Below are 27,717 nucleotides of genomic sequence, written 5' to 3' on the forward strand. Positions count from 1 at the left end.
GATGAATCAGACTCATGAATATATTAAGTAAGTACAAGGGTAGAAAATGCTTTGTTAAATTTGTTTTATCCCTCAATTAAAAAAGATGAAGGTCATGGATAGATAGGGCACACAGTCAAACAGGTCAGGGTGAAAAGCAGACTTAAGTCTCAAAATTAAACAGAAGAGACAGGTCATTACCCAGAAACTCAGCAACAAATGTCAGTGTTTGATGAATTCAGAGCTTTAGTCCTAAACTCCTGTTAGCAAAACACTGACAATACGTGAAAAGTAAAATAAAACCTCCCATATCACTTCTAAAATGTTAGCTTTTTTAGACAACTGTTGAGAATCATAATCTCATTCATCTCATTTTTAAAAGCACTAATTATCTGTTTGTCTAATTTCAGGGGAAATATTTAATAAGTTCCATTTAGGTGTGAATTTAACACTATTTCTTTTTCTCTCGTTTGAAATCTTAATAACAGATTTTTAAAAGCTGACTTTCTGTTATAGTCTGTCTTGGTCATGGCTGGGAGTGGGATGCTTGTGATGGAGGCCAAGCAAGTGAGCCAGGCAAGGGTCGAGCAGTGAGCCTGCAGGGTGAGCTTCACTGCCAGGTGATGAAGGACTACTAACCACTTATCTCTCCTTGACTTTCACGACTAGTCCTTTAGGCTCTCAGCCTGCCATGTTTCTTTACCCTCAGCTTTCCTCCTTGGCATGGCCTCCAGTCTTCCCACTGCCCTTTCTCCCTCCTATGCCTTCCCAGCTCAGCTTTCTAGCTTCAATTCAGGTCTCAACACCCCTCCACAAGTATCTCCTCCACAAGTCCTCCCCCTCCCCTCCCCTCCCCTCCCCTCCCCTCCCCTCCCACCTGCCTCCCATTTTTACCTGGCTAGAAGCTCAGGGTGTCACAGGTGTGAGCAGACATCACAAGTGTGAGTGGTGAGCAGACGGAACATCAGTGTCACAGGTGTGTGCAGTGAACAGCCATCACAGGTGTGAGCAGTGTATAGATTCTTCCTAGTGTGGTAAGTGGTATTGTCAAAGGAAAAGTGATGTAAACCCACAAATAAACAAAACTTTTGGTCCTGTGGTTCTGACCACTGCCTCCAGATAGTATACTGCCTCTACTAGTCTCACCCACAGAAAATTCATAGAATTGAAGAAACGTTAGTTTTGACTTTACCTTGCATGCACAGAATAACTGAACATGGTGGTGCACACTTGTGATTCCATCACTCAGGAGGCAAAGGCAGGAAAGTTGGCCACCTAGCAAGTTTGAGGCTAACAAGACACACATGAACCTCTGTCTTAAACAAACAAAAAAAAAGAAGAAGAAGAAGAAAAAGCAAACACACACTTAAAAGATGCAAGGTATCAGACACTCAGATGAAGGCAACAGGAGAGCTGATGTGCAGTGTGGGGCTGATGTGCAGTGGGGGCTGATGTGCAGTGTTGGGCTGATGTGCAGTGGGGCTGATGTGCAGTGTGGGGCTGATGTACAGTGGAGAGCTGATGTGCAGTGGAGAGCTGATGTGCAGTGTGGGGCTGATGTGCAGTGTGGGGCTGATGTGCAGTGGGGCTGATGTGCAGTGGGGGCTGATGTGCAGTGGGGGCTGATGTGCAGTGTGGGGCTGATGTGCAGTGTGGGGCTGATGTGCAGTGGGGCTGATGTGCAGTGGGGCTGATGTGCAGTGTGGGGCTGATGTGCAGTGGAGAGCTGATGTGCAGTGGAGAGCTGATGTGCAGTGTGGGGCTGATGTGCAGTGGAGAGCTGATGTGCAGTGTGGGGCTGATGTGCAGTGGAGAGCTGATGTGCAGTGTGGGGCTGATGTGCAGTGTGGGGCTGATGTGCAGTGGGGGCTGATGTGCAGTGGAGAGCTGATGTGCAGTGTGGGGCTGATGTGCAGTGGGGCTGATGTGCAGTGGGGGCTGATGTGCAGTGGAGAGCTGATGTGCAGTGTGGGGCTGATGTGCAGTGGAGAGCTGATGTGCAGTGGGGGCTGATGTGCAGTGTGGGGCTGATGTGCAGTGGGGGCTGATGTGCAGTGTGGGGCTGTCCTCGATAATACTCTACTGTCCTGGGGACTTTTGCTACAAGCATAGGTTATAGAGCTCTTAATTAGCTCTCAATTATGAGATAATAAATGTGCTAAATCTCTTAAATGTATAATAAAATTTTTGAAAAAATATTTACAAAAAGCCATGAAAGGTCCAATCCAGTATTATTTATGTTTTCCATGTGTAGTTTATAAAACTAGAGTATGCCTTACAGAAGAAAGCAGCCTCATGTATCATGACTGTTTTGTCAAATTTTAGCACAACTTACTACTCTTTGGCAGTGCTTAGGGCTCTAGTTTCAGTGTGCACAGCACATTTTTTGTAAAGATTCATCCCTTTATTTTATGCATCAAAGGATCTTCTTTATAAAGTCACCTCAATTTATAAAAAAAAGGAGTGGTTCTTTGATGATTCCTATATTCCACCGAAATCTCCACTTGAACACTTTTACAAAAATCAGAACCTAGAGTAGGTTTCGGAACCATCCAGATCAAATCAGAATTCAACACGTTCCGACCAGAGTCCCTAGTGTGATCATTGCTCTTTGTGTTGTTGTCTGCGTGACACACGTTAAACTGGCTACACCACAGTTGTGAGAGAAAGGCATATTGAAGACTCAGATTTCTGTCGGGCAATGGCTTCTGGAGAGCGGGAAGTAGAGGAATTGTCCAGGGTGCAGTACAGAGAGCTGCTGACATAACATCCCCCTGCACTTGGACATTTTTCATGGGAAATTTGGCCAGGTGGCCCGCTTTGGTAATCCCAGCACTTGATGTAGAGGGCTGCCATGAATGTAAAACCAGCATTATCTGCATGGCCTATTCCTTGCCAGCCAGGGTTACAGAATGAGACACTGTGTCAAAAGATAAAATTGGAAATTAACCAGAAAATTTAAAAGTAACTCTTTATTGCATATATTGTTAGTAATATAGGCCAAAGAACAAAAGTTGCACTGCTGGGGAAGAAAATAGCAGCTTAAAATAAAACTAATTACAGAGAACTTTTACAGAATTCCTTGCATAGAAATTCTACAGGGATGAGTCAAATAGGAATAAGGCTTTTTAACCTAATGCATCTCCCATAATAGTACACTTGAACTTATCAAACAGTTACCTCCTTGACCTGTGATTAAGATCTTAGCCTCTAATTGGAAACCAACTCTTTGAACTCAGTGTTTTGCTGCCAACTCACTCCATAAAAGATGTTGCTTTTTGTGTCCTCTGGATAGTGACCCCACATGGTGGCAAGGCTGCCCTTAGCACAGTGGTATCTGGACCTTTACCCCAGAGCTTAGTAACCCTGGCCTTTTTTTCCTCTAGAAAAGTTCAGTTGTATACAATAGTTTCTCTGTGCTCATGTCCAATGACAACACAACACACAAATCATCCTACCATGCAGAAAGAAAACCTGAGGGAAGAAAATATGCATGCATGTCATCATGGATTGAACCTGTCAAAGCATTTCCCACAGTTACCATGACAGTATCATGGTGGGGGGGGGGCAGGTAGTTATATCTTGGTCTGAAAGGAGAAGGGTAGAAACTGTGTGCAAGAATTCTGTTTATGTTAGTAATGTTGAGATTTTTAACTTAGGACATTAACTTCTCACCATATATACAAATTATACCTAGTATAAAAGCTTCATTTCCAGAAGTTCAGCACTCTAGTTAGGAATGTAGACCTCTGACAAGGGATTCCTCCGGGGAGCATGAGACTGCTGTGCCTGGGAGCTCTTTGGGATGACAGTAGAGAAGATACTTGAAAACCATAGCAGTTGTCTTCTGTGTCTTACCTCTTAGGTGTTCCCCTGACCTTCAGCTTTGTTGTTGTTTTGTTGTTGTTGTTGTTGTTGTTGTTGTTGCTCTTTGACAACCAAACCAATTATCAATGAGAAACCCTTATGAAAACAATCTCTGTCCCTGAGCACAGCCAGGAAAGGTTCTCCTCCTCTCAGGTCCATGTAGTTAGACTTCGTATATCACATAATTCAGAATAATATCCCCCTCTTCAGCCTTATTAATCTCATCTGTAACTGTCTTTGTCCTAGTTTGCTTTTTTGTGTTCATTTGTTTGTTAGCCAACACCATGACCAAAAGCAATTTGGATGAAAGGATCTATTTTATTGTATACCATGGAGGATAAATCCATCACTGAGGGAAGTCAGGGCAGAAACTGAAGCAGGACAGGAACCTGGAGGCAGGAACTAAAGCAGAGGCCATGGGTGGACATAGTCTCTGAAGTTAATACAGAACATCTTTGAATGGTCATTATTTATTCATACAAATAGTCTACTTCACTGGTTCTCAACCTTTCCAATGCAGAGTCCCTTTAATACCCTTCTTCATGGTAGTGGCTGTCAACCATAAAGTTATTTTTGTAGCTATGTTATAACGGTTGCTACTGTTATAAATCATAATGTAAATATCTGGTTTTTCTGATGGTCTTAGACAACCCCTGTGAATTGGTGTCATTTAACACCCAAAGAGAGCACAACCCATAGGCTGAGAACCATTGGTCTATAATCATACTTCCCTACTCATCCTCCAAAACCTGTCACCTCTATCGTTTTAAATCCATGATGTAGTCAAGATCTATACATTTAGTTTCCAATAACCTGTGACAGTCTCATCAGCTCCTGTTGTATTTGCAGTGGATTACTTGGATGCCAATCCAGGCCAGAGGGTCTATTTTTCTAACAGTTGCTTTGCAACAGTCTCCTACATGAACAGTTCAGATGATCGTTTAGGCTTCCTACTGTGTCACCACACCTAAAGCCCAGCTGTGTAACAGCTATTAGGTTAAGGTGATGACTGGCAGGTCTCACCTTACTTCCAATGGTTATTAATGATACGAATTATATGAGACCCTAAGACTAGGTTTTTCTCTTTCCTAGCATTCACCAGTAGTTTCTACAGCCATTGATAAACTTTGTGTGAAACATCACTGAGATTGTTCTGTAAAAGACATGCTCTCTTCTGCCCTTCCCTCCCCCCCCCATATACTTCCTGTGCTGTAGGCATGAATTCTTTTCAATTCATTACCTTATGTCTTCTCGTTTATGTTTTTACTGAAATACAGACAGTGAAATGCGGCTAATTTTAGTGTTCACTTTGATGAGTTTTGACAAATTCTCTCTCTCTCTCTCTCTCTCTCTCTCTCTCTCTCTCTCTCACACACACACACACACACACACACACACACACACACACACACACACAAGACCTATACTCCAACAAGTATGTAAAACTCATCCGTTACTCCAAGAAAGGTTCTTTGCTCCTCTCCACATTGGAAACATCCACAGTCCTGATACCTTCACCATATATTAGTTTTACCTAATTAGATTAGTTTCTACAATTTCATGTTAATAGACTCATACACACTCTTATTTGTCTTTTGTTTCACTCCTCTTACCAGCTTGAACTTCTTCCATATCATTTTTTGTCAGAACACAATCCAGTTATGGAGTCATATATGGAGAATTCTGAAAGCTTGTGAGAATACTCCAAGAAAACAAGACCGTCTTTTGACCTCAGATTCTTAAAAACATGGAATTGTTCTTGGAAAGTGTTTCCATGCTCCTCCCAGGTAGAGCAGATAGGAATTTACTTCAGGCAGTGCTTTCTGTTGTTACTCAGTTATGCCTGTTATGGGAAACATGTTTTTGCCATGTCTGGTTTGTCCTTTTGATTGTATACTGCATTAACTCATGAGAACTCGACTCGTGTGACCTTTCTTAACCCTCAGAGTATGAATTGTCTGAGGCTGTGAAATTGGCTATTGCATGTTACTTAGTTGTCCTCAAGTATCACTCTGCTTCATTCTCCCAGGTTTCCCTGCCGCAAGAGTAGTAAGAGCTTCTCTCATCGACGCTTTATATCGATGGTCGACTTGTATTCTGGTGCATGGGAAGACTATAGTTTTTCCCACAGACTTCCATTAACAAACATTTGATTGTGTCCAGTCCCTTATAACTAAAATTCTATTAATGATGCTATGTTGCTCATTAATTCTTATAAAAATCTTTCACTATTCATATGCCTTTATTCTTTTGGATAATCACATGAAGAAGAGTGGCTGGATCATGGGATCACTACCTATTTAATACTATATGAAATTGCCCAGAGCCGTCATCGGTTCACTTTTTTGTCAACATCTTGTCTGTTTTTTATTTGCTGAAAGAGTTTGCATAAAACTAGTATTATTTTTTAAATGCTTGATAAGATTCTATAATGAAGCCATCTGTTCTTTTTTCCTTTTGAGAACCTTTAGTTATTATTTTGGTCTTTTCAATATGCATGCATATGTGTATATTTATAGATCCTATTATTTCTGAATCCCTTTCATAAATTAAACATTTCAAGGAATTTATTTATTCCTTTGATCTAAGTTACTGAAGTCAAAAACCTGGGGCAGGTTTGAAAATTCCCATGTATCCTTCTAATGTCTGTAGGATCTGTGGTAATAGCCCCCATTTAATTTCTGATATTAGTAGTATGTGTCCATTCATGTTTTTATTAATCAGTTTATTTAGGGCAAAAGCTGTCCATCTCTTTCTAGTATAACATAGATACTTAGCATTTTCGGCTTTGTGAGCCATGTAGTTTCATCTTCATCTGCTTTTCTCTGCTATTATAGTAAGGGTGAAAGAAAGCTGGCATCACTGATCCTGTGGCTGTCGTCTTCATCGTTTCTTCTTCTTCTTCTTCTCCTTCTTCTCCTTCTTCTTCTCCTTTTTCTTAATCTTCTTCCTCTTCCTCTTCCCCCTCTTCTTCCTCCTCTTCCTCTTCCTCCTCTTCTTCCTCCTCTTCTTCCTCCTCCTCTTCTTCTTCCTCTTTCTCTTCCTCCTCCTCCTCCTCTCCCTTCTTTCTTCTTCCTTCTCCTCTTCCTCTTTTTCTGGTGAGCATTCACAGTTTTACATATCTCTCTTAAGTTCTGTTTTAGCTGTGTCCCACAAATGTTGATATACTGCATTTTTTCTTATCATTCATTTCAAAGTATTTTCTCTTTCCCTGATGATTTCCTTTATGAGCTGAGACTACTTAGAAGCATGGCACAGATACATTTTGTTATTGATTCATAATGTGATTCTCTTGTGATCAGATGATACACTCTGAAATGAATTCAATTCTTTTAATTTACTATACTTGCCATAATGGCCCTGAATGTCCTCTGTGTCACTCTTCAAGATATTGTAATGGATGTATGCATATGCGTCCCTATTTTTTTTTACGGAGCTGGGGACCGAACCCAGGGCCTTGCGCTTGCTAGGCAAGCGCTCTACCACTGAGCTAAATCCCCAACCCCTGCTTCCCTACTTTGATGATATATTCTATGCTTATTAATTAAGAGATATATGTTTGGATTCTCACATATATAGTATACACACACACATATATATAATACATATATATGTATGTATGTGTATATATATATATATATATATATATAGAGAGAGAGAGAGAGAGAGAGAGAGAGAGAGAGAGGGAGAGAGAGAGAGAGAGACTTGCTTGCACTGTCATCTAGATAATGTCACCAGTTGGATAAGCTGGGATGGCTACTTCCTTCTTTGCCTTCTCTCAGGAATCACGGTTTGTGTTGCCTCTTGTTCAACATCTGATCAGCCATTTAATTATTTCTTCCATTTGTAGTTGTACCATGACAGGGGAGCCAATTCAATACCATTTCCTCTTTATGGCTAAAGCAAAGTCAATATTACTTTTACTCTTTTGGGAGAGAGATGTAAAAGCATCTGAAATAAAGACAAGGAGAATGTTGATTTCTTCTGGCATGATTTCATTAATCTTTAATCATCACAAATTATCCCAAGCCTATCTCTCCCAATAATTCCTGTTTCTTTGTGGCAGAGTATTACTTTTCATATAGAAAGCGTGGGAGGGAAGAGAAAGAAAGTTGTATACACAAATCTTTTTAGCATCATCATAATAACTTAAAGTTGGAAACCAACCATGTAAATCCACATGCTGATTAGACGAATTGATATATCAGATGATATACTCTTGTTTGCTAAAATGAAAATATTGAAGTACTGCTACATCCTTCAATATGGATGAATCCTTAAAATATGGAAAATGAAAGGAAAGAGTAAGCCTGGATATGTAGCAATTATACACGAATCTCCAAAATGAGAAAATCCACTGAGATAGGATCTAGATTCTTAGTTACTTAAAGGGGGGTAAGTGTGGACCTAAGTGTACAGAACATACATCATAAATCACTAAGCCTCGTGCTCTGTGTCCAGTAAACATGCTGATCTAAAGGCACAAAGGGACAAGTGGGCATCCCTATCCATCCCCACTTCACGGTAACCATGGTGAATTGCTGGCTGTTACCCCTAAATGAGTAGAAGCCCACAAACCCTGTTGTTTCTTTAACTGAAAAAAATAATGAAAGGATTATTTCTTTCTCAGCCTCTAACAAAATGAAAGAAAAGCTGTTGGTGTTTACCTACATATGACTTCATTCCAAAGAACACACCAAGACACTGCCATACCCTGTCCCAGTTCAGTCTCTGTGCACTGCAGAGCCTCATCTAGCCACTCAAAAGGGGTGTGTGTGTGTGTGTGTGTGTGTGTGTGTGTGTGTGTGTGTGTGTGTGTGTCAGAGACAGAGAGACAGACCAGGTAAATGTGCATGTGGAAGCCACGAGTTGACTTCAAGTGTCTTCCCTAATTGTGCTGAGATGATTTTAGAAAAACAAATTTTGAAAACCTGATTAAAGAACCATCAGTGATATTCTATCCCCATCATGTTTGACAAGGACAAATTAGAAGTTTGAGAAGGCTGAAGGTTTAACAGCTGTAAAGAGCAGAAGTGTGAAAATGGAAGAGTCATTGTCACATCTGATAAGAACCAGTCAGTAGTTTTAGGAATCCAGGCAGGTGACCTGGCCTGCTGTTACTTTCATCAGTTTAATCTCTTCCAGATAATTCTTCAGTGACTTTTATTAGTTTATATCAGCATATTTTACTTTCTTTACCTCCACAAAAGAACCACCCAGTCACCTTGTCAAAGAATCTAATTAACTCTCATTAGCATTAATACGGGTATCAGTATCAAATCTTACATACATCAAAGTGCAACTTGGGCAATCCACTTCATGTACTGATAGTGAACATAATGTAGGAATTGATCCCCAGGGTTAATGAGGATCAGAGTAGCACACAGGAGATGTCAGTGTTAACCACAATAATGATATGACCTCCACACCACCTGATAGCTGAAATGCCGGAAGGGGAACATGTTAGTAGAGTTCAAGGAAGCCAGAGTACAGTAGGGTATAGAGAACCACACAGAAGAGGCAGCCATGGCTGACTACTGTGGGCAAATGCACTGCTTCTCCCTTTTGTTTGCCTTTCAGTTTTCTACCAAGACCTCTGATTTCAGAGCCTGCATGTCTTGCAACCGGTGAGCAAGGGTTGTGCTACAGTCTTCCAAAATATATCACAACCATGAAAGGGCAGAAGTGAATTACAGATCCTAGAAAGATCTACCCTCTGTCATTCATTCTTAATCATTCTTATTTTATACCCACATCTTAGAAAGCCATGCTTCTAAATACAGAGTAATTCATCGTATAAAGCCACTCTCTATTCTTCCACCCTTCAGTAGAGACTCAGAGTCTCCTGAATCATTGCATTCAACTATGAGTTCTTTACAACACTCTGATACATGCATGAGGATGGTTTTATTTAAAAGCAAAAAAAAAATCATGAAATAGCAAATTTAGCAAGGACATGAGGGAACTGGAAACCTTGTTCATCTATCCAACAGTAATAAAATACTAGATAAAGTAAAAGCACAAACCAGCATTGGTTTGCTACCTGTCTTGGCATGCCAGGTTGCCTCTGTTGTCTTTCTACTCCCATATCAAGACAGCAGGAGTGAGGATCACATACTGCTGCTCCCTGCTCCATATTGCCCTTGCCTGTAGCCAATGCCTCAGCTGGCCAAAGTTCTCTCCTGTCTTTCTCTAGCTTTTGTTCCTTAAAGACCTGAATTCCTAACGAACCTACCCTTCTTTGTCTGTGTACCATGACTTTAACATACTGTTTACTGTGAACATGAAGTTACTAAGAGCAGTGCCTGTACATACATGATCCTGCTAATCCTATTGCACTGAGGGAACTCACTTTCTCCCTGGAAAATTAGGTGACTCCTAGGCATCCAAGTAACCTCTTGGACTGAGCCTGTTGGTTCAGTCATGTGAAAAGTTCAAAGCAGCCTAACGACAAGTTATCCTTCTAACTAAATGCAGCCACTGTTATATCTTCCAACAGAGGTACTTTTTCCTGGGCACCACCAAGGTTGGCTTAGCCCAAATCTGAGGGGGAAAGAACCGTAACTCCATGAGTAATATTACTGATGAGAGAAGAGACTATCTTTACTTTTAATCCTGAATTCCCAGACTCATCTTTCCTTGTTATTAAGGGGAACAATATGATTAGTCTTTTGGTCAAGTATTCTGGCACAGTGATATTGTAAGTACTTTCCTAACTGGTAAGAACTGGATTCTGCCCAGGCCATCCCACTGTTATACTTTGCCAGTATCATCTGAATTGAGAGTATGGCTGGAGAAGGGAAAGCCAGGTATGCACTCTTTGAACAAGATATTGTGGCCGTGAATTAAACCCTGAAAAGAGCTAACAGAGGGACTGGTAGAAAACCTTCAGGCAAGGAAGGCAACCCCATAACCCATGTACCTGTTTCATGTGAATCTGGCACTGTCAGGCCCAGGAAGGAAGGAGTCCCTCTATCTACATAGCCATTGGCATGGGTCTTGGCACTTCCCTGTTCTTATTTTGACTCAGTGGCCCTTGCCCTACAGGCAACATTGCTCCACTATCTGGAGGTTGTTACCTCCAAGCTGAGCTCAGCACTGGGAAATGGTGGGAAAAGATTCAGGGAACAAGCACAAGAAAAGAGATAGAAATGTGTATATGTCATGTCTGATATAGCTCACATCTTCAAATCAATCACTTTTGAAACCATTTATGATGTTTCTTTCATAATTCCATGTAGCCTGCTGAAAATGCAGATTTTTTTCCTCTTCCTTTCAGTAGATAACAGAATTATTTAAGTTCTAAATGGAGACAATTTTGTGCATCCTTTGCAAAATTCTTTGAAATGAATTCTTGTCAGATAGACTTCTTTAAAGATTATAATTGTGTGGTAAAATTAAGTTAAACAGATTTAACACTCTTAGCAAAATTCTCCTAAATGAATCCTTGTCAGATCAAGGTTTTTAGAGTTTTTTTTAAAGTGTGGTAAAATTTAAGATAAGAGGCTTAACACACTCCTTCAATTTCATAGACTATGTGTGCTTGTTGGCCATCTGGCTATGAAGGGGGTCTTCCTAAGAGATCAGTTCTTTAAACATAGGAGCTATGATTTCTGCTTTCTGTTCCTGGCATTCACACACACACACACACACACACGCACGCACGCACGCACACACACACACACACACACACATCATGGTATCTCTGAGCAATGATAAGGACCTGTTACTACCAAGTGCCTGTTATGTTCTCAACATAATTCTTCTGTTGCCTGTAGCATTCAAAAGTTTATCTTCATTAAATAATATGCTTCAAAAGAAGAAGATTAAAAACTGTCAAAATTCAGATCTAGGAAGAGGCAATAATTCTCATCAAGTTATCAGTAGCCATAAATGTGGTGGTGAAATATTTACAGAAACGTTGGATCCATCTTTAGCATAAGGGAGCCACAATTCAAGGACAGCCGCAAGCCATCCAGACTCCTCCTAGTGTCATTCTGGTGTCTGTGAATCCTGTGTGTACTCCTGTCTCCCTTCCTAGGGTTCCTAGCATGTCTATTTAAATGTCTTTTCATGTTTGCTGAAGAAAGTTTGGAAGATACAGAAGATCTTAAAGAATGTTCAAGTCCCCTAGTTGACATTTTTCAGCAAATAGATACCCAATATTCTTTAGATGCATATATGGGATTATTCAGTTTCTATCATATTCTGTGCACATGGTGTAATAATAGCTTATTTGAGCCAACTGCATATCATCACTAAAAATAAGGCACACCAAACAATTTCTGTGATATTAAGAGTTCTCTATTGAATAATTTCTAATGACTCCACAGTGTTGATATGGTTCAATTTAATAAGTCAGAGAGTTTAAAAAAGAAATCTACAGCCAGGCATCTTGCTAAGGTGATTTTAACACATAAAAGTCTTCCACCAGGCTCTTTCACACATACATAAATCCTCAAAGGAATGATTCTGTGTGTGAAATGGTTCTAGCTGTCAGTCAGCTATTCTCCATGCCATGGTCTCTATGCGTCTTCCAGGTTGTTAAGGGGTGATTATGGATTCCCGTCAAATGAGATGTCTGCTATGTATTCAACATGAGGCAGTTTGTATTTTTCCAAGTCTATTGCTCTCCTGTCTGAGGAGGTTAAGCAAATGTCACTGATCCAGAGGGAAGAGACCAGCATGCAGTGCCTGGCCCCCAGCCCTGCACAATGGGTTAGACTTCTGCATAAATGCACTTGTCTTGACTGTTACATTCCACCCAGGGTTAGACCTACATGCATAAAAGTGGCTCCAAGCCAGGCTTTCAAAGCTCATTGTAATCTCCCAGCTCAGAGGCATTTTTTGTGTTATATCTATCAAAGGTGATTAAGGGGCTGGAAAAGTTGATTTATAAGGACATTTTAAGAAAAGTAGATATTTGCAGCCTAGCCCAAGGGAAGATATTATAGATGTTTTCTCTTCTCACATCATGAAGGAGGCTTAGTTTTGCTTTTCCCAGTAACTAGATTTTAAGGACAGCCAAATTCAGAGGAAGTTTTCTGAGGATGAACTCACTTATGCTAATTAGATGATTGTGTCAGTCAGAAATTGCATTTAGCAACTACTAGCAAAGTGGAAATAGCAGCAGCTCAAACAATAAGGCCCTCATTTTCTCTTCTCTGACATGAAGCCCAGAAGTAGTGTCTGGGACAGCAGTGTGGCACCTGTGATGTCACAAGTATGCTTGCGCCTATCTTTTGGCTCCGTTATTCTTAGCAATGACTTCCTCTTGCAGAGTCTCCTGATGTCTAAGAAGAGCCACTCTATCTCAGCTGCTATGGCTGCATGCCAGACAGGGAAGAGACAAGAATGGGCCTTGTCCACCATGATCACTTCAGAGAATTGTCTCCTACACAGCCCTGATTCCGTATCACATGGCACTCAGAACCACATTGGCAAGAGGGATGGGAAGACTTAGTGAGATCGTTTGTTTTATCATTTTGACATTGGGCACATTTTCAACCTCAGCAATATGAAGGGCCTTAACTAGACAGGATTGGAATAAGGAGCACTAGGTAGGGGACGAGGGGTTTGTGTCATAGTAATTCACCTCTACAGTAACTGTACTGTTGGAAGGTTCCATTTGCAGTACTCTCCCTTAGGACTTAACATCCCACTGCTTGCTCTTGCCTATGTAAGTGCACTTATCAGCACATACCTTGAGTCATGTATAAATACCTAGCCTCAATGGCACTAAGAAAAATAATAACTAAAACTTGATGGTTTCTGTTAAGCAATTTAAGCATTGTATTATATGCTTAAATATCCCCAGCAGGGGATGAAGACAAAAAACACAGTTCACTGTGAGTTGCTGGTGGTGAAACTGGGGGATGGACATATGGAGATTGTGTCTTCATGATTACTGATATCTTCCCAGTGAAAAGTTTTCAAAACTACCTTACCTGATCCTCACTTTACTTCAGGAAAGGTTGGTGCCATTACTACCAGAAGTGTCCCACAGGGAATTTCAGCATGACATCTTCAGCAAGCAACAGACTAAGGCTTCATACCTGGATTTCCCAACTTAGAAATCTGGGCACTAATTTTTACCTAAGCATCTCTTGAAGTTAGACATATGGCATTTGGAGGGGCAGTCACCTCCAGTGCATTTCTCAGATCACAGGTAGTGTCTGTCAGCACACTCAAGTATCATGTGCTCTATCCCTCTCACCACAGCAGACCCAAGTCAGCCCATCACCTCAGACTTTTTCTTTTAGAGCATAACCTTCTACTGAAATGACGTTAATCATGGGCGATGGCTTAGTGTCAGACACCTTTGTCAGCACTTAATTCACCACACTTCATTCATTCACTGTTTCTGTCACAGTGCTGGATCTGGTGTTGGATTTCAAGTTCTGTCTGTCTCTGGCACTAGATCTTAAGGGCCTGTTTGTCCATTAAGAATTTTTTTATTGTATTTCATGTCACTACCCACTGCTTACTCAAAGCTCAAATTGTGTTTTTCCATTCAAATGGAGCCCCCACATCTGTTCACTAAGCTGCTTTGAGTTTTAAAAGCCTTAGGACTTAGAAAAGGCTGAGGCACCTCTTTCAGCCTCCTCTGGTGTTAGCTCTGCTTATCCACACGTGTGACTCAATGCCTAGTGATCTCTATTCATATTAGCAGCCTCTCCCGCCTCTCTTTCTCTCCCTCTCTTCTCCCCCTTTCTCCTTTAAAAAAATTATGAAATTCTCATTTCTGCTGTGTCTAGCCAGGTGGTCTCCAGAGTCCGTTCTTACACCCCTCCAGAGCACAGTAGGCTTTGAGAAAACCATTGAGTTAAAGGAGCCATGCGTTGCTTTGCATGACTCTGCTTGTTCCTCTAAGCATACATGAATGCTTATATTTTATTTGCTTCAGATTCTTTTTAAACTAAATGCTTAAACCCTGCCCCCATCCTTTACCAGCAATAAGTGAGCTGTGGTTTGCTTGTTTTTCAGGGCAGCCTTTGGCAAGGAGTCTGAGGTTCTGATTGGAAACCTTGGTGACAAACTCATTCCTCCACAAGATATTCTCCGTGACGTCAGTGACCTCAAAGCCTTGGCCAACATGCATGAAAGCCTGGAATGGCTGGCAGGCCGAACAAAGTCAGCTTTCTCCAGCCTTTCTGCATCCCAGAGTAAGTGCCTAGGGGGCAGCCTCCGGATGATCGCACAGCAGGTCCAAGTGTTTTTATTTGGAATGTGTGTATGCCTGTCACCTGATAGAGCATGCCCAAGACTGTCAGAGCCATGTGTGAGTTTTGTTCATACTACATCTCTCCTACTTTGAGATTCTGGGGAAGAACTCATCTCACTTCCCTCTGTGGAGTAGGAGGACAGAAAAGGCTCATGTCACAGGCCCCATATTAAATCCTAGAGACACTGCACCCTGGAGCACAGAAGCACTGGGTCTCAAGAACAGAAAGCAACTCCTCTGGTCCTCCTTCCAGCAACTTCCCTCAGAGCCTGGGTGCATGGCCACACTCTCCCTCTAACTAGATAAAAGCTAATAAAATGTATCCAAAAGAGAATAGTACAACTGATTGAAATAGAAAATAGAAATAATAAGGACCACAATTATTCAGAAAAAAAAATGAGTAAAAGTGGAGAGCTAACAGTTACAGATTTTTAAGATACTGAGACTTCGGTTATGAAAGGAAAATGAGAATCCTTTTTATATCAAAGGACCAATGCTTCAAGGAAAAATAATTAGAAAAACTTAAGGCACATAAACTTTAATTACTATAGAATAAGTGCTTTTTAATGAAGATTTATTTGATGTATATGTGTTTTCCCTGCATATGTGTATATTTATTGTATGTGTGCCTAGTACCTGTGGAGGCCAAAGAAATCGAGAGGCTCCCTGGAACTGAAGTTATAGGTGGCTGTGAGCCACCATGTAGGTGCTGGCAACAGAACCCAGGTTCTCTGCAAGAGCAGCAAGTGCTAGGACATCACCGTGGCCCCTAGTGCATGCTTTCTTTTTTTTTTTTTTTAAATTATTAACTTGAGTATTTCTTATATACATTTCGAGTGTTATTCCCTTTCCCAGTTTCCGGGCAAACATCCCCCTAATCCCTCCCCCTCCCCTTCTTTATGGGTGTTCCCCTCCCCATCCTCCCCCGATTGCCGCCCTCCCCCCAACAATCACGTTCACTGGGGGTTCAGTCTTAGCAGGACCCAGGGCTTCCCCTTCCACTGGTGCTCTTACTAGGATATTAATTGCTATCTATGAGGTCAGAATCCAGGGTCAGTCCATGTATAGTCTTTAGGTAGTGGCTTAGTCCCTGGAAGCAGACCTTGGCATTGTTGTACATATGGGGTCTCGAGCCCCTTCAAGCTCTTCCAGTTCTTTCTCTGATTCCTTCAACGGGGGTCCTATTCTCAGTTCAGTGGTTTGCTGCTGGCATTCGCCTCTGTGTTTGCTGTATTCTGGCTGTGTCTCTCAGGAGCGATCTACATCCGGCTCCTGTCGGTCTGCACTACTTTGCTTCATCCATCTTGTCTAATTGGGTGGCTGTATATGTATGGGCCACATGTGGGGCAGGCTCTGAATGGGTGTTCCTTCAGTCTCTGTTTTAATCTTTGCCTCTCTCTTCCCTGCCAAGGGTATTCTTGTTCCCCTTTTAAGAAGGAGTGAAGCATTCACATTTTGATCATCCGTCTTGAGTTTCATTTGTTCTAGGCATCTAGGGTAATTCAAGCATTTGGGCTAATAGACACTTATCAATGAGTGCATACCATGTGTGTCTTTCTGTGATTGGGTTAGCTCACTCAGGATGATATTTTCCAGTTCCAACCATTTGCCTACGAATTTCATAAAGTCGTTGTTTTTGATAGCTGAGTAATATTCCATTGTGTAGATGTACCACATTTTCTGTATCCATTCCTCTGTTGAAGGGCATCTGGGTTCTTTCCAGCTTCTGGCTATTATAAATAAGGCTGCGATGAACATAGTGGAGCACGTGTCTTTTATATGTTGGGGCATCTTTTGGGTATATGCCCAAGAGAGGTATAGCTGAGCATGTCCCCATCCCCACAGCTGGGGCAGAGCAGAAGAAGCTGGGGAAGCACAGTGTGGGTAGGAATCATATCCCGTGCTTGGACTTTTTCTTAAAAGTCACTTACACTTTATGTAAAATATTTTTATCTAATTATAAAATTACAGGTTAATTTTCAGAAGTATGCACAAATAGAAAGTGTACCAGTTTGAGGTAGTTTGGGGCATGGAATTACATTTGAGCAGTTTGCATAAAGAGCAGTCTGTGAAAGGCTACTCCAACTTGACAATTCCATAATCACAGTTCTGTCAAAAGCAGCCACTGAAATCAACCCTCTTCTCTCCCAGATCCACTCTGCTCTTCCTCACTCTAAAAAGTCAGAGCTAATTGTCTCTTGATAACTACAAACAGCTCTAACTAGGGACCAGGTACCTCTCTTTCTGGTTTCTTTTAGCTCCTGTGAAGACAGGTATATTTCTCAATGATGTTTAGAAGAGATCTGCTTGTTTGTAGCCATAGCTGTCGATGTAGATATGATATATACACATCCATATATACATATATATTTATGTATAATAGCTGACATTTTATAGCACATTTTTTAATTTCGAGTGGCACAGCATATTGGATTTATAGTCTGTCCATTCTCAATGGGTTTCACAAGACAAAACAGTTTGTAACTCTAAAGCTAGTCACTGTGTGATTCAGACAGGCTAAGCTAACTTGGCATTAACTGTTTTCTGAAGGAGGAAAGATGCTCTCTGAGTTACACTTAACTTTGTAATTGCTCAATTTAGCTGTTGTGTTCATGTCACTGAGAGTACCCAGTGGAGATGATGTCTAATTCACGTCTTTAATCATCTCTGTTATTCTGACAAAGATAACTTCTACTGCACCCATTAGTGCTGTGTCTCGTGTACTCAGTTCCATTTTGTAATACAGTTGCACCCTCTCAGTTCCTTTCAGGGTGATTATTCCACCCAGTGAGTGATTTAACTAACTGTCAGCATTTTAAAAATCGGTTCAAAACCCAAGTGAACTATAATCACTACTTCTGGTGTCTTTGCTAAAACAAAGCCCAAAGCAAACCTGGTGTATCTTGCTAGCAGTCAGCCCAGCTCACCCCCACTTGCCAGCTCTGCGATTTCCCAGAGACATGCCCATTGATGTTCGTCATTTGAACAAAGCAGGTTGTGCTAATGGCCTTCTCAGAGTGTTCCATGTCAGTGTGACTCTACAATAGAGGACAGCTCTTTATTTTTGTCTTGAAAAGCGGACCAAAAGATTACAGCATCTTGAGTACTTCCAGACCAAGAGACTAGATAGTGTGAAGACGAAACCTAGCAAGATGGCGGGGGCGGGGAGGGGGGGATTCAGACTTATTTCTTGTTCTACACCCTGGTAACTATTTGCTATGGTAAATGTCAGATTGCATTAAACTTACATTGCAGCTTTAATGGACTAGAGACAGTTTGCAGAAAATCATTTTTATAGTAAATGTCTCTTCACTCAAGGACAGCAGGATCCTCATCCACCTGAAACATGCCATAGCCTTGTGAGGAAAATATCACCTATGGGTGGCAAAGTATGGTTGGTCATACAGGGTCCAGGAGATCAGAGTGAGTGGCATTTTACATAGAAAAGGATCCTCTCCATTTTCTAGATGTTGACTGCAGAAAACATTGCTTTTACTTTTGTGCTTCTACATTCCCTAAATAGTTGCTGTTCCACCTCTGAGGGTTCTCCCTCAACCCTGGCTATACCTGCTCCCCTTAAGATTCTTTCAGTTAGAGAATAAAAGGGTAAGTCACTAGTTCAGAGAGCGAGCTCGCTGCTCTGACAGAGGACCTGAGTTTGGTCCCAGCACCCAGAACAAGCAGCTCACAATTGCCTGTAACTCCAGCTCCAGGGAATCCTACCTCCTCCTCTGGCCCATGTGTGTCAAAATCCAGTGAGTGTGGAGAATTCATGAACCTCCTTTATACCTATTTCTCAGCATTGATCACTGTCCCCCATTCTCTAGTGATCACCATTCTACTCCAAACTTCTGTAAGATCAACCTCTTTAGGTCTAGATATGTGTGACATGTGTGCTACTCATTTCATATGGTGTAACACAACATCAGACCAGATCTCATTCATTCCTCTCTTAAATGTCTAAATAGTGTGTGTGTGTGTGTGTGTGTGTGAGAGAGAGAGAGAGAGAGAGAGAGAGAGAGAGAGAGAGAGAGGAGAGAGGGGGAGAAAAAGAGGGAGGGGGAGGGAAACAGAGGTGGTGGGTGGAAGGGAGAGGGAGAAAAAGAGAGAAAGAGAGTTTTCTTGTCCATTTATCAGTTGACAGTTAATGAGTCTATAAACATGGGTGTGAAGCTGTCCCTCTAACTTAGTAACTTCGTTGTGTATCTGGGCCTTCTGGGACTGAAGGGGTATCTCATTGTGGTTTTGATCTGACCTGTGATATTGAACTGCTATATTTTCTTTTAAGAAATATCTATTTAGGTATATTACACTTTGTTTTCTACTGACCTTTTTTCATTTCTTATGCATCCTGTCTACTAACCCCTTATTACATGTGTTTTTTGTCACATTTCATAGGTTGTCTGTTCGCTCTATTATTTGCTTTGCAAGAAGTCTGTTTTTGCCTGGGGTCTTATCCAGAAGTCCTTGTCCTTCCTAGTGTTCTGAAGCATGTCTTCTGTTTTCTTCCGATAGTTCCATATCGTCCTTTCAATTAAGTCTTTAGTCTATTTAGAGTTTGCTTTGGGAACTGATGGGAGATAAGCGTTTGTCAATCTTCAGGGTGTGTATCCATTTTCCCCACACCGCTTGTTGAAAAGACTGTCTTTTTTACAGTGTGCTTACCATTGTTGTTGAAAATCAGCTGATTGTTTATGCATGAGTTTATTTCTCAGCTCTCCAAGTGGATATATTGGTTTTAAAATGTAGCATACAAAGAACTGAAGAAGACTCCAGGGTATGTTCTGCCCAGGTTGCTTTCTCACAGGGGACCTGCATTCTTTCTTGGATTCTGTTCACATCTCTAGGACTAATGTTCTAGAACATCCTCAGTTATATAGTGCATTGTGCTACTTAAGAGTAATCACTACTTCATGTTTTTCTATTAAGGCTATATGTTCAGTCCCTTATTCCTATGTTATGTTTTATTCAGAAATTCAGTATTCAATCTTTTCTCTTTAAAATGTATCTAAAGGGCTGGAAATGTAGTTCATTCGGTGGAACATTTGCCTAGCATGCACAAAAACCAGATTCAATCGCTAGCACCCCATAAAACAGGGGTTGTAACACTGGCCTGTAACCCTAAAATTCAGGAGGTAGAGGCAGGAGAGTCAAGATCAAGGTCATCCTCAGCTGATTAGTTTTGATCACCATTTTCTTCTCACACATCAACAAAATATCTGTGCCTTTTCTTTTTAGATTTACTTTATTCATATGAGTACACTGTAGCTGTCTTCAGACACACCAGAAGAGGTAATCGGATCCCATTACAGATGGTTGTGAGCCACCATGTGGTTGCCGGGGATTGAACTCAGGACCTTTGGAAGAGCAGTCAGTGCTCTTAACCACTGAGCCATCTCTCCGGCCCAAAATATCTGTGCCTTAGGTGCATGGAATTACTGCATATATCTCTTGTGTAGTTCATCTGAGTTGTAAGCAGTATTAATATGCCACCTTTTGGGTTTTGTTACAAGCATTCTCTAATTGAGAAATTCGGTCTTGTTATGCAATGTAATATATTCTAGATACTACACTATCTGTATGGCTATTTAAGTTACTATGTCATTCCCTCTTTCTACCACTTGACTTCATTGTGGTGTCATTCTACTGAGCATGGCTGTGGCTCGTCATCCCACCCACCAGTGAATGGATGTTTCTAACAGTAGCACTCTGTATACTCTGCCCTTGCAGCATACTCAAAATGTCTCAATGGTTGTCTGGAAACCTGGTAACACTCCCCAACAGAGATGTATGTTTTGGACCCTGCGTTTTCTAAATGTCTTTTTCTGTTGGTGTTAATAGATGCTAAAAGTGAAGGGGTGAGTGATCATATGGCCTCAGGAAACATTACTGTGAAAACCCTTTGAGGATGCCTCTCTACCCTAAATCTATGACAGTTTTCAATGTATTGCCCAAGCTGAAACAGCAGTAGAGTTTATCAGACATATTTCTCATGGGAATCCATGCTCTCTTTGCAAAGATACTCGTGGGCCTTCCCCCATTAAACCAGCTTCTTGCCCCCACAGTTCAGTGCTATAGTGCTGTGATGTGCTTAGCAGCATCTCTTTCTCCCATCATTGCCAGACCGAGATGTCCCACTGTTACTTACTTTTTTACAACCCCAGGTGACTTATCTTGTGATCTTCTTATTTCACTGTTCAGTTGGTTCATTTGTTCTGTTTTGCTTTTTATGTTGGAGTCAGACAATGGCCCACATCCTTTTGGGTTTCCTTAAGACCCAAGTTGCACTACTGACTCTTTTCTATTCTTCACATTTATTTCACAGTTGTCAAGGAGTCCAGGCAGCCACATACCATGTCAGGCCAGCAGATCCATCACGAGGCTCCTAAGTCCACCTTATTAAAGTAAAAAAAAATCATATTTTTAGGCACCAAGTTTCAGAGACAGTACAGGAATGCCCATATGCCCTCCTTGTTAACATCTTCCATTGAAATAGACTATCTTGACTAATGAGCCAATACTCATGCATTACTATTAACTGAAGTCTGTAGTTTCAGTTTCTTTGGTTTGTCTAGTGTACGTTTTCTCTCCTGGGTGTCCCAGGACATGACAGTACAAGTAGCCATCCTGTTTCCTTTAGCTCATGAAGACTAGTGGTTTCCTAGACTTCCCTTGTGATTTTTAATTGCTTTCAATTACTGTTTCAGAATGTCATACTTAACGTAGTGTGTTTTGATCAAATCTCTCTTACTCCTCCCCCATTTCCTGTTTTGTTTTGTTTTGTTTTTGGTATATTATCTTTTAATCAATTCAGAGACCTTAAAATACATACTTTCCAGCTCTTGATGACATTGCTACATTGAGGGAATAGTGCTGGTTGGGTGCTTATAGAATGTCTTTCACTGTGGGTCTATCTGATATCTTCTTGATCAGTCTGAGCATATAGATTTTAGAAAGGAAAAGTACCTGTTATAATGCCATTCTCTTCCCACGAACTATTTATGTTCTTATCATAACTTACCATTGATATAATTTTCAATTTACTTTCCATGCCTCCAATTCATTTAATCTTTTCTGGATAGTTCCTTCTGGGTTCTAGATCAATTCTCTACTTTCCCACCACAAAGTGGCTTTGTCTGTTTATCTCTCTAGTGACCTTTAATATATACATATAATAAATGTACCTATTATGAACCAAATGTTTAGCCAAGGTCAATACTTTCATAACTAGCTATCCAGTTCAAATAATGATGTTGTCAGTATAGATTATAACCCAAGGCTCCTTATTGGGGGAACTGGGCTTTGTGCTTGGGGCATTTTATCGGGGCCTCACTACCACTTAGCTGTCATGTGTATTAACAGCATTTGATAGACTAGTACAACTGTATTATTTCAAACAAAACCATGTTGGGATCTCTTCACTAAGATAGCCATTTTTACTGCATTGTCATCTGATTTTAATGTGTAGTGAATTAAAATCTACTTCCAAACAAACATTTTGGGGTTGCACTTCTCACACTTGACAGCATATAAACTATAATCAGTAGGAGAGCTGGGCCCCACTCCAGAGGTAATCAATGCAAGGGACAGGGTATGCCTGAGCATTGTGCTACACCCCAAGCCAGTCCAGTGAATCTAAGAACTACAACCTCATAGGGAGCTAACAACCTCAGCTCATATTAGAATTGCACTGGCTTTTTAATAGCAAACAGTCAAGGTTGAGAACCACTGACTTAGAGCCCCTAAACATTTCTTCCTCTATTTCTATAGCTCCATGTATATAAGAGGGATTTTGCAGGAGGTTTGCTGGTTCTATTCTTAGAAGCATGGTGTTGACATAATCCCACCCTATAGGCAGGAAGAGCAGCCACTGAGATACATTACTTAGATGTGTAACAAGAATCTTAGAAGTTATTAGCCTGACTATTGTCCAAAATGATTGAAAGTTAAAGTATTCTTTTTATACTTCTGAAGGTACTAAAGGAGAACACAAAGGTTTTTCTTAACACAAAAGGCTTTGGTTGCCAAAACCATTAAATGGCTATGGATCAGGTACCAGACAGTTATGTCACTGAAAATGTAGGTAGAATGGTGCAGGAAGCCAACCGCACCCCCATGCCCACATGGCTGTGTGGCACGCCAGGACACGCCCACATGTTGTCTGCTCTGTGTGTCAGTGCTTTCTGAAGTGGACTTGTACCTTTTCATGCAGAAACTCACTACCTTGGTCTTTTGTGCCTTGATGGTAAACAGAAATGAGATGCAAACCTCCCAGCTCCAGCACAAATGAGAATGAAAGTGTCCCATGGGGTAGACTTCCATTTCAGCTTTGCTTTTGTTAAACCATTAAGCCAGCAGCCCCGTGCCCTAATTGCATCTGATTCTTTTTAATTAGAACTCTCTGTGTAGTGATTCCTTTCCTGCTTCAGTATTTACAAGTTTCAAATATTTGTGCACTGTTATCAGACATCCCGCCTCAGTCTGTCTGAGCCTGCCCCTGTGTGTCTAGCTTCTCTAATCATCTTTCTGTACTTAGGTTTCTAGTCCCGTCATCACTGTCTGGTGTCAGTAGCTGACATTTCCTAAAATGAACTCATCATATGTCCTCATGCCTATTATTCTTCCTTTATTGGTGATACAAGATCATTGTTTAGTTTCATGGCCGTGATGTTTACTAAGAAAAATAAATACCATTGGTGACATATTTCCTTCATGAGTTTCCCACCCACTGATCATCTCTGAGTTTGTTTGGGGATTCTCTAATCAACATTGAGTATACTCCTGTATAAGCCTTTCTTTCTTTCATTAAAATAACATCCAAATTCACTGCCATATTCTACCCAACTTCACAACTCATCATATTTTGTTTGGGCAAAAACACCAACTGATGATTTTTCCTTTATTTCTCATTAATTGTATGGTGTTGGTTTTTATAAACTCATTGACACTTAAAAATCAAGGAAAGAACAGTATAGAAGCTGCTGTGGTCAGAGGGTGTGGTTCTGAGGACACTGACTGCTGACATTAGGAGTGGAGGTAATCCTCTTCCTGGGTGTCATAAGGAGTGCCAACTGCTCGGGCTGCCGTCTGCTTCTCATTGATATGTGCTATGACTGTGGATTAATGCCAAGCTTCAGGGGGCCCCTTAGAGGTTCCCCATGTTCCTTTTTGTTTTGAACAGCCCTAAATGCTGATGCATAAGAGCTACTCCCCCTTTGAGGCATTCCTACTGTGAGTGGCTCCCTCACTATGGTTACTTTTGCCTCTCCCCACACGGCTTCTTTTAAGGTAATATCTAGAATATGTCCTGCTCTCCTTTGTTCTGAACACCTAAGCCAGTTCCCTGTCATCAGTCTGCTGGTGTTTTGTAATGCTCTTTGTCTTGTGCCAAGTCCTGATTTGGGAGCAGAGCTTCTCCCACTCTATAAGGAGGCAGATATCAATTGCAGAGTTAGAGGAGGCTAGTGCTGTGGGCGTTCCAATGTAATTACGAAGTTCTAAGTATCTGCCCATAAAGAATTATGTGGCTATTTCTGTGAAAGTGCCAACATTTGTATCCATAAGGGGAATATTTTATTAAAATATGATAATATCATGGATGCTTAAGTGTGGTTGCTGGGAACTTCCAGCTGAATGATTGTGTCTGCAAAACAAAACTATAAAATGGAAACAGGAAGAATAAATATAAATGAAAACTCTGGCAAAAATGGGAGGCAGAAGTTGGAAAATAAAAATGCTCTAAAATGGCATGCTAAAATTTCAGAGCCAGCCTAGAGAGAGGGTGTGGATTCCCTGGGTCTGAGGTAGCACCCTGCAGAATAGGAAGGAGGGCTGGCTACTGGCAAGCACAGCTTAGACAATAAATCCAAAGGGATCAATTTGGCTGCCAAATGGCCCAAACGTTGCAGTGAGGAACAGTAACAGACAGGACCTGAAGGCACATATTGTACTGTTAAATCGTGGCTCCTATCGGTGACTTAGGTTCTTTAATACTAATGTAAGCCTAAGAACCAGTGTGAAATCATGACTTAATGAACTCCATTGAGAAAGCTATGCCTTTTAATTTTTTTCACCTTTGACACAAAGTTTGGCTATGTCAGGAAATGTAGTGAGTGAAAAGAGATGAAACTTGACAAGGAATTCAAGGAGTGGAGGGGAGGAAGGACTGGCTGCTTACATGCAAGAAACCTCCGTCATTGGGTGTAGAAAAATACCTTAACCTTAAACAGGATATTCCTCAGAAAGTTTGTGTTCATCACCAGTGGTCGCAGACCTTTGTTAGACTACCAGAGGGCTGTGTGTGTGAATGCGTCCACATGTGACAGCCCCAAAGGACAGCATAATGACATCGATGCCACTCCACGGTGAGAGCACCCTTCATGGTTTCAAGGACCTTTATAGACATTAATTCTTAACTGCATATCCCTGCCTCAAGCCATAGTTGATAGCTTTGACTAAAGGCCAGCCTTTATTCTCTTAGTTTAACAAAGTATGATCGTGGAGCACAGAAATGTGGCTGTTTGTCCGAGGTCAAAACAAAACAAAAAAATGGTGACTAAATCTGGTTTCTGAGTGTATGGGATATCCAGCAGTCACCTGAGGTAAGGGTACCTCAGAATTCAGGCCAGCATGCCTCTGTTTCCCACATAAACAGAGACATTCTTAAACTGAAAACAAACAGGGCCATTCTTAAGCTGTCCCCCATAGTTACAGCAACAGGGTGAAGACTGTGCTGAGTCCCTGAGACCAGCACAGGGACGGTTTCATGTGCACTGAGAGGAATTGTGGGAGGAAGCAATCTCAGTGCGCGCCGTGGCTGGCCCTGCCCCTCCCCGCTTTGGCCCCCAGAGGACCTGTTTTGAAAAACTCTGTCTTGTTTTCAATGAAAGTTTCTTTTATTATCTTAAATCTATAAATATAATTTATATTACAAATTATTCAGAAAAATGTAAAGGACCTCTGTGTTCGTGTGAGGAAAGCGAGTGTGTCGGGTGTGAGTCTCCACAGCTTTGTGCTGCGTGTTAATCGTAGCACTCTGGTTGTTGAATTCTGAGTAGATTTGACTGAGTTTTTACCTAACAACTTAATTCAATTTTTATGAAAGGAAGAATAATGGGGACTTTTCTATAAGGCTGATGAAAAACCCAAGTGCTTCATAGAAACCCAGACTATCTGATCTGATCCTTGAGAAAAGCAAAAACCTGCAAATGTCAGAAAGATGCTAAACACCAGAAAGCCCCTTTGGACAAACTCATCTGAAGAAGGTGCTATTTGTAGGTGACTTTTCTAGCAAGTCTGTCAAAAGCTTCTTCTGCAGATAAAAATTCAATAACCTTTCACTGTGGATGTGCCACAATTATCACTCATTTAAAAGCAGTCCCTCTAATAGAGCATTTTATCACACCGGACAGTCTCTGCATTGTTCATTATTTAGTGTTTGCTAAGCTGATGGCTCTTCTACTGCACTTTCCTTATCTCTGCTTCTTCAGAATTGGATTTTATATTTCTAAACCAGCCAGATATGACAAGTCATTTTCTTTCCTCTTGTCTTTTTAAAAAAACGCAAACTTGATTTCTTTTTTCCAACAATCACCACTTAGAGATTAAAGTTATTGGAAGTGTCTGTATTAGCCAGCACTGGGCCGCGGTGAAGGACTGTTGCATTTTAATTGCAGTCGGGGTTTCCCCTCTTCTCTTTATCGTTTATTTTCCAGCGTGTGCACAGTCTGTACCTCTTTGGACTCCCACATGCCTCCCGTGCTGTTCAAATGCAGTGTGTGGTGGGTAAAGATGAGGGTACTGCAAAGTGTGATGTGCATAACAGACAAGGCGAGGGGGTGTTATCAGAATTCTATATTATAGAGCTTCAGCATGGCGGTGATAAGCAATGTAAGTAGATCTCTCTGTAAACACCGACTGTCTCCAATTGAGAAAGTTCCCGAAAGGAAGATGATAAAGTCATTAGCCTGACACCCGGGAGGAAATGCCAGTTCAAACACCATCTCCTCTATGTGTGGCTCTCATTACTGAGGATGTTAACTGTCTTCATTCTGAGAAGTTATACCACCTATGGTTCTAAAAGGGTTGTTTTTAAAGCAGGCATATACTCCCTGACTCTGAGCCAGACTTAAAACACATACTTTTAGGTGTTTGTCTTTTATTCAGAATTTTGTCCTGAGCTCTTTCTAATGGAGACCAAATTTGTTCTCCTTTTAGTGAGAACCTGCTAGGATGAGTGGCCACATCTTCCAATGGTAGCTGACTCTTAGCTCTGCTAAGGACATGTGCATTACAAGATAGTCTCTCAAATTTTTAGAGAAATAATAGAATTAAATTTCATGGCAGGTATAGCTGTACAATGAAATCATCTCAAAAATGAGAAAAAGAAAATCCACATTTTAATTTCAAGAATTATATATTATATGAACAAAATAAAAATGACTCTGTAGTCTTCCCTCATATACTGATAATAAGAACTTTGAGGACTGGCGTTATATAAGAAGAATATTTGCTCAAACAGTTTTCAGAGGCAGGAGGATGCTTAGGGCTTCCTTCAGATCTGTCTCTGGAAGGAAATGCGACTAAAACTCCACCATTGTATGTCATTTGGTTAAAGACACCACAAGCCCAATTAACGCATTAGCTCA

General features: G+C 41.1%; 1 protein-coding gene across 1 annotated transcript in view; it reads left to right on the plus strand.

Moving 5' to 3' along the window:
- Exoc4 (exocyst complex component 4) overlaps positions 1 to 27,717 on the plus strand; it is a 776,646-nt gene that overhangs the window by 640,167 nt on the left and 108,762 nt on the right. Inside the window, 1 exon segment of the mRNA NM_053875.1 lies at positions 14,833 to 15,011. Within this exon segment, the coding sequence (NP_446327.1) occupies positions 14,833 to 15,011 (179 nt within the window).

This window comes from Rattus norvegicus, chromosome 4 (assembly GCF_036323735.1).
Source record: "Rattus norvegicus strain BN/NHsdMcwi chromosome 4, GRCr8, whole genome shotgun sequence".
Lineage (NCBI taxonomy): Eukaryota > Metazoa > Chordata > Mammalia > Rodentia > Muridae > Rattus > Rattus norvegicus.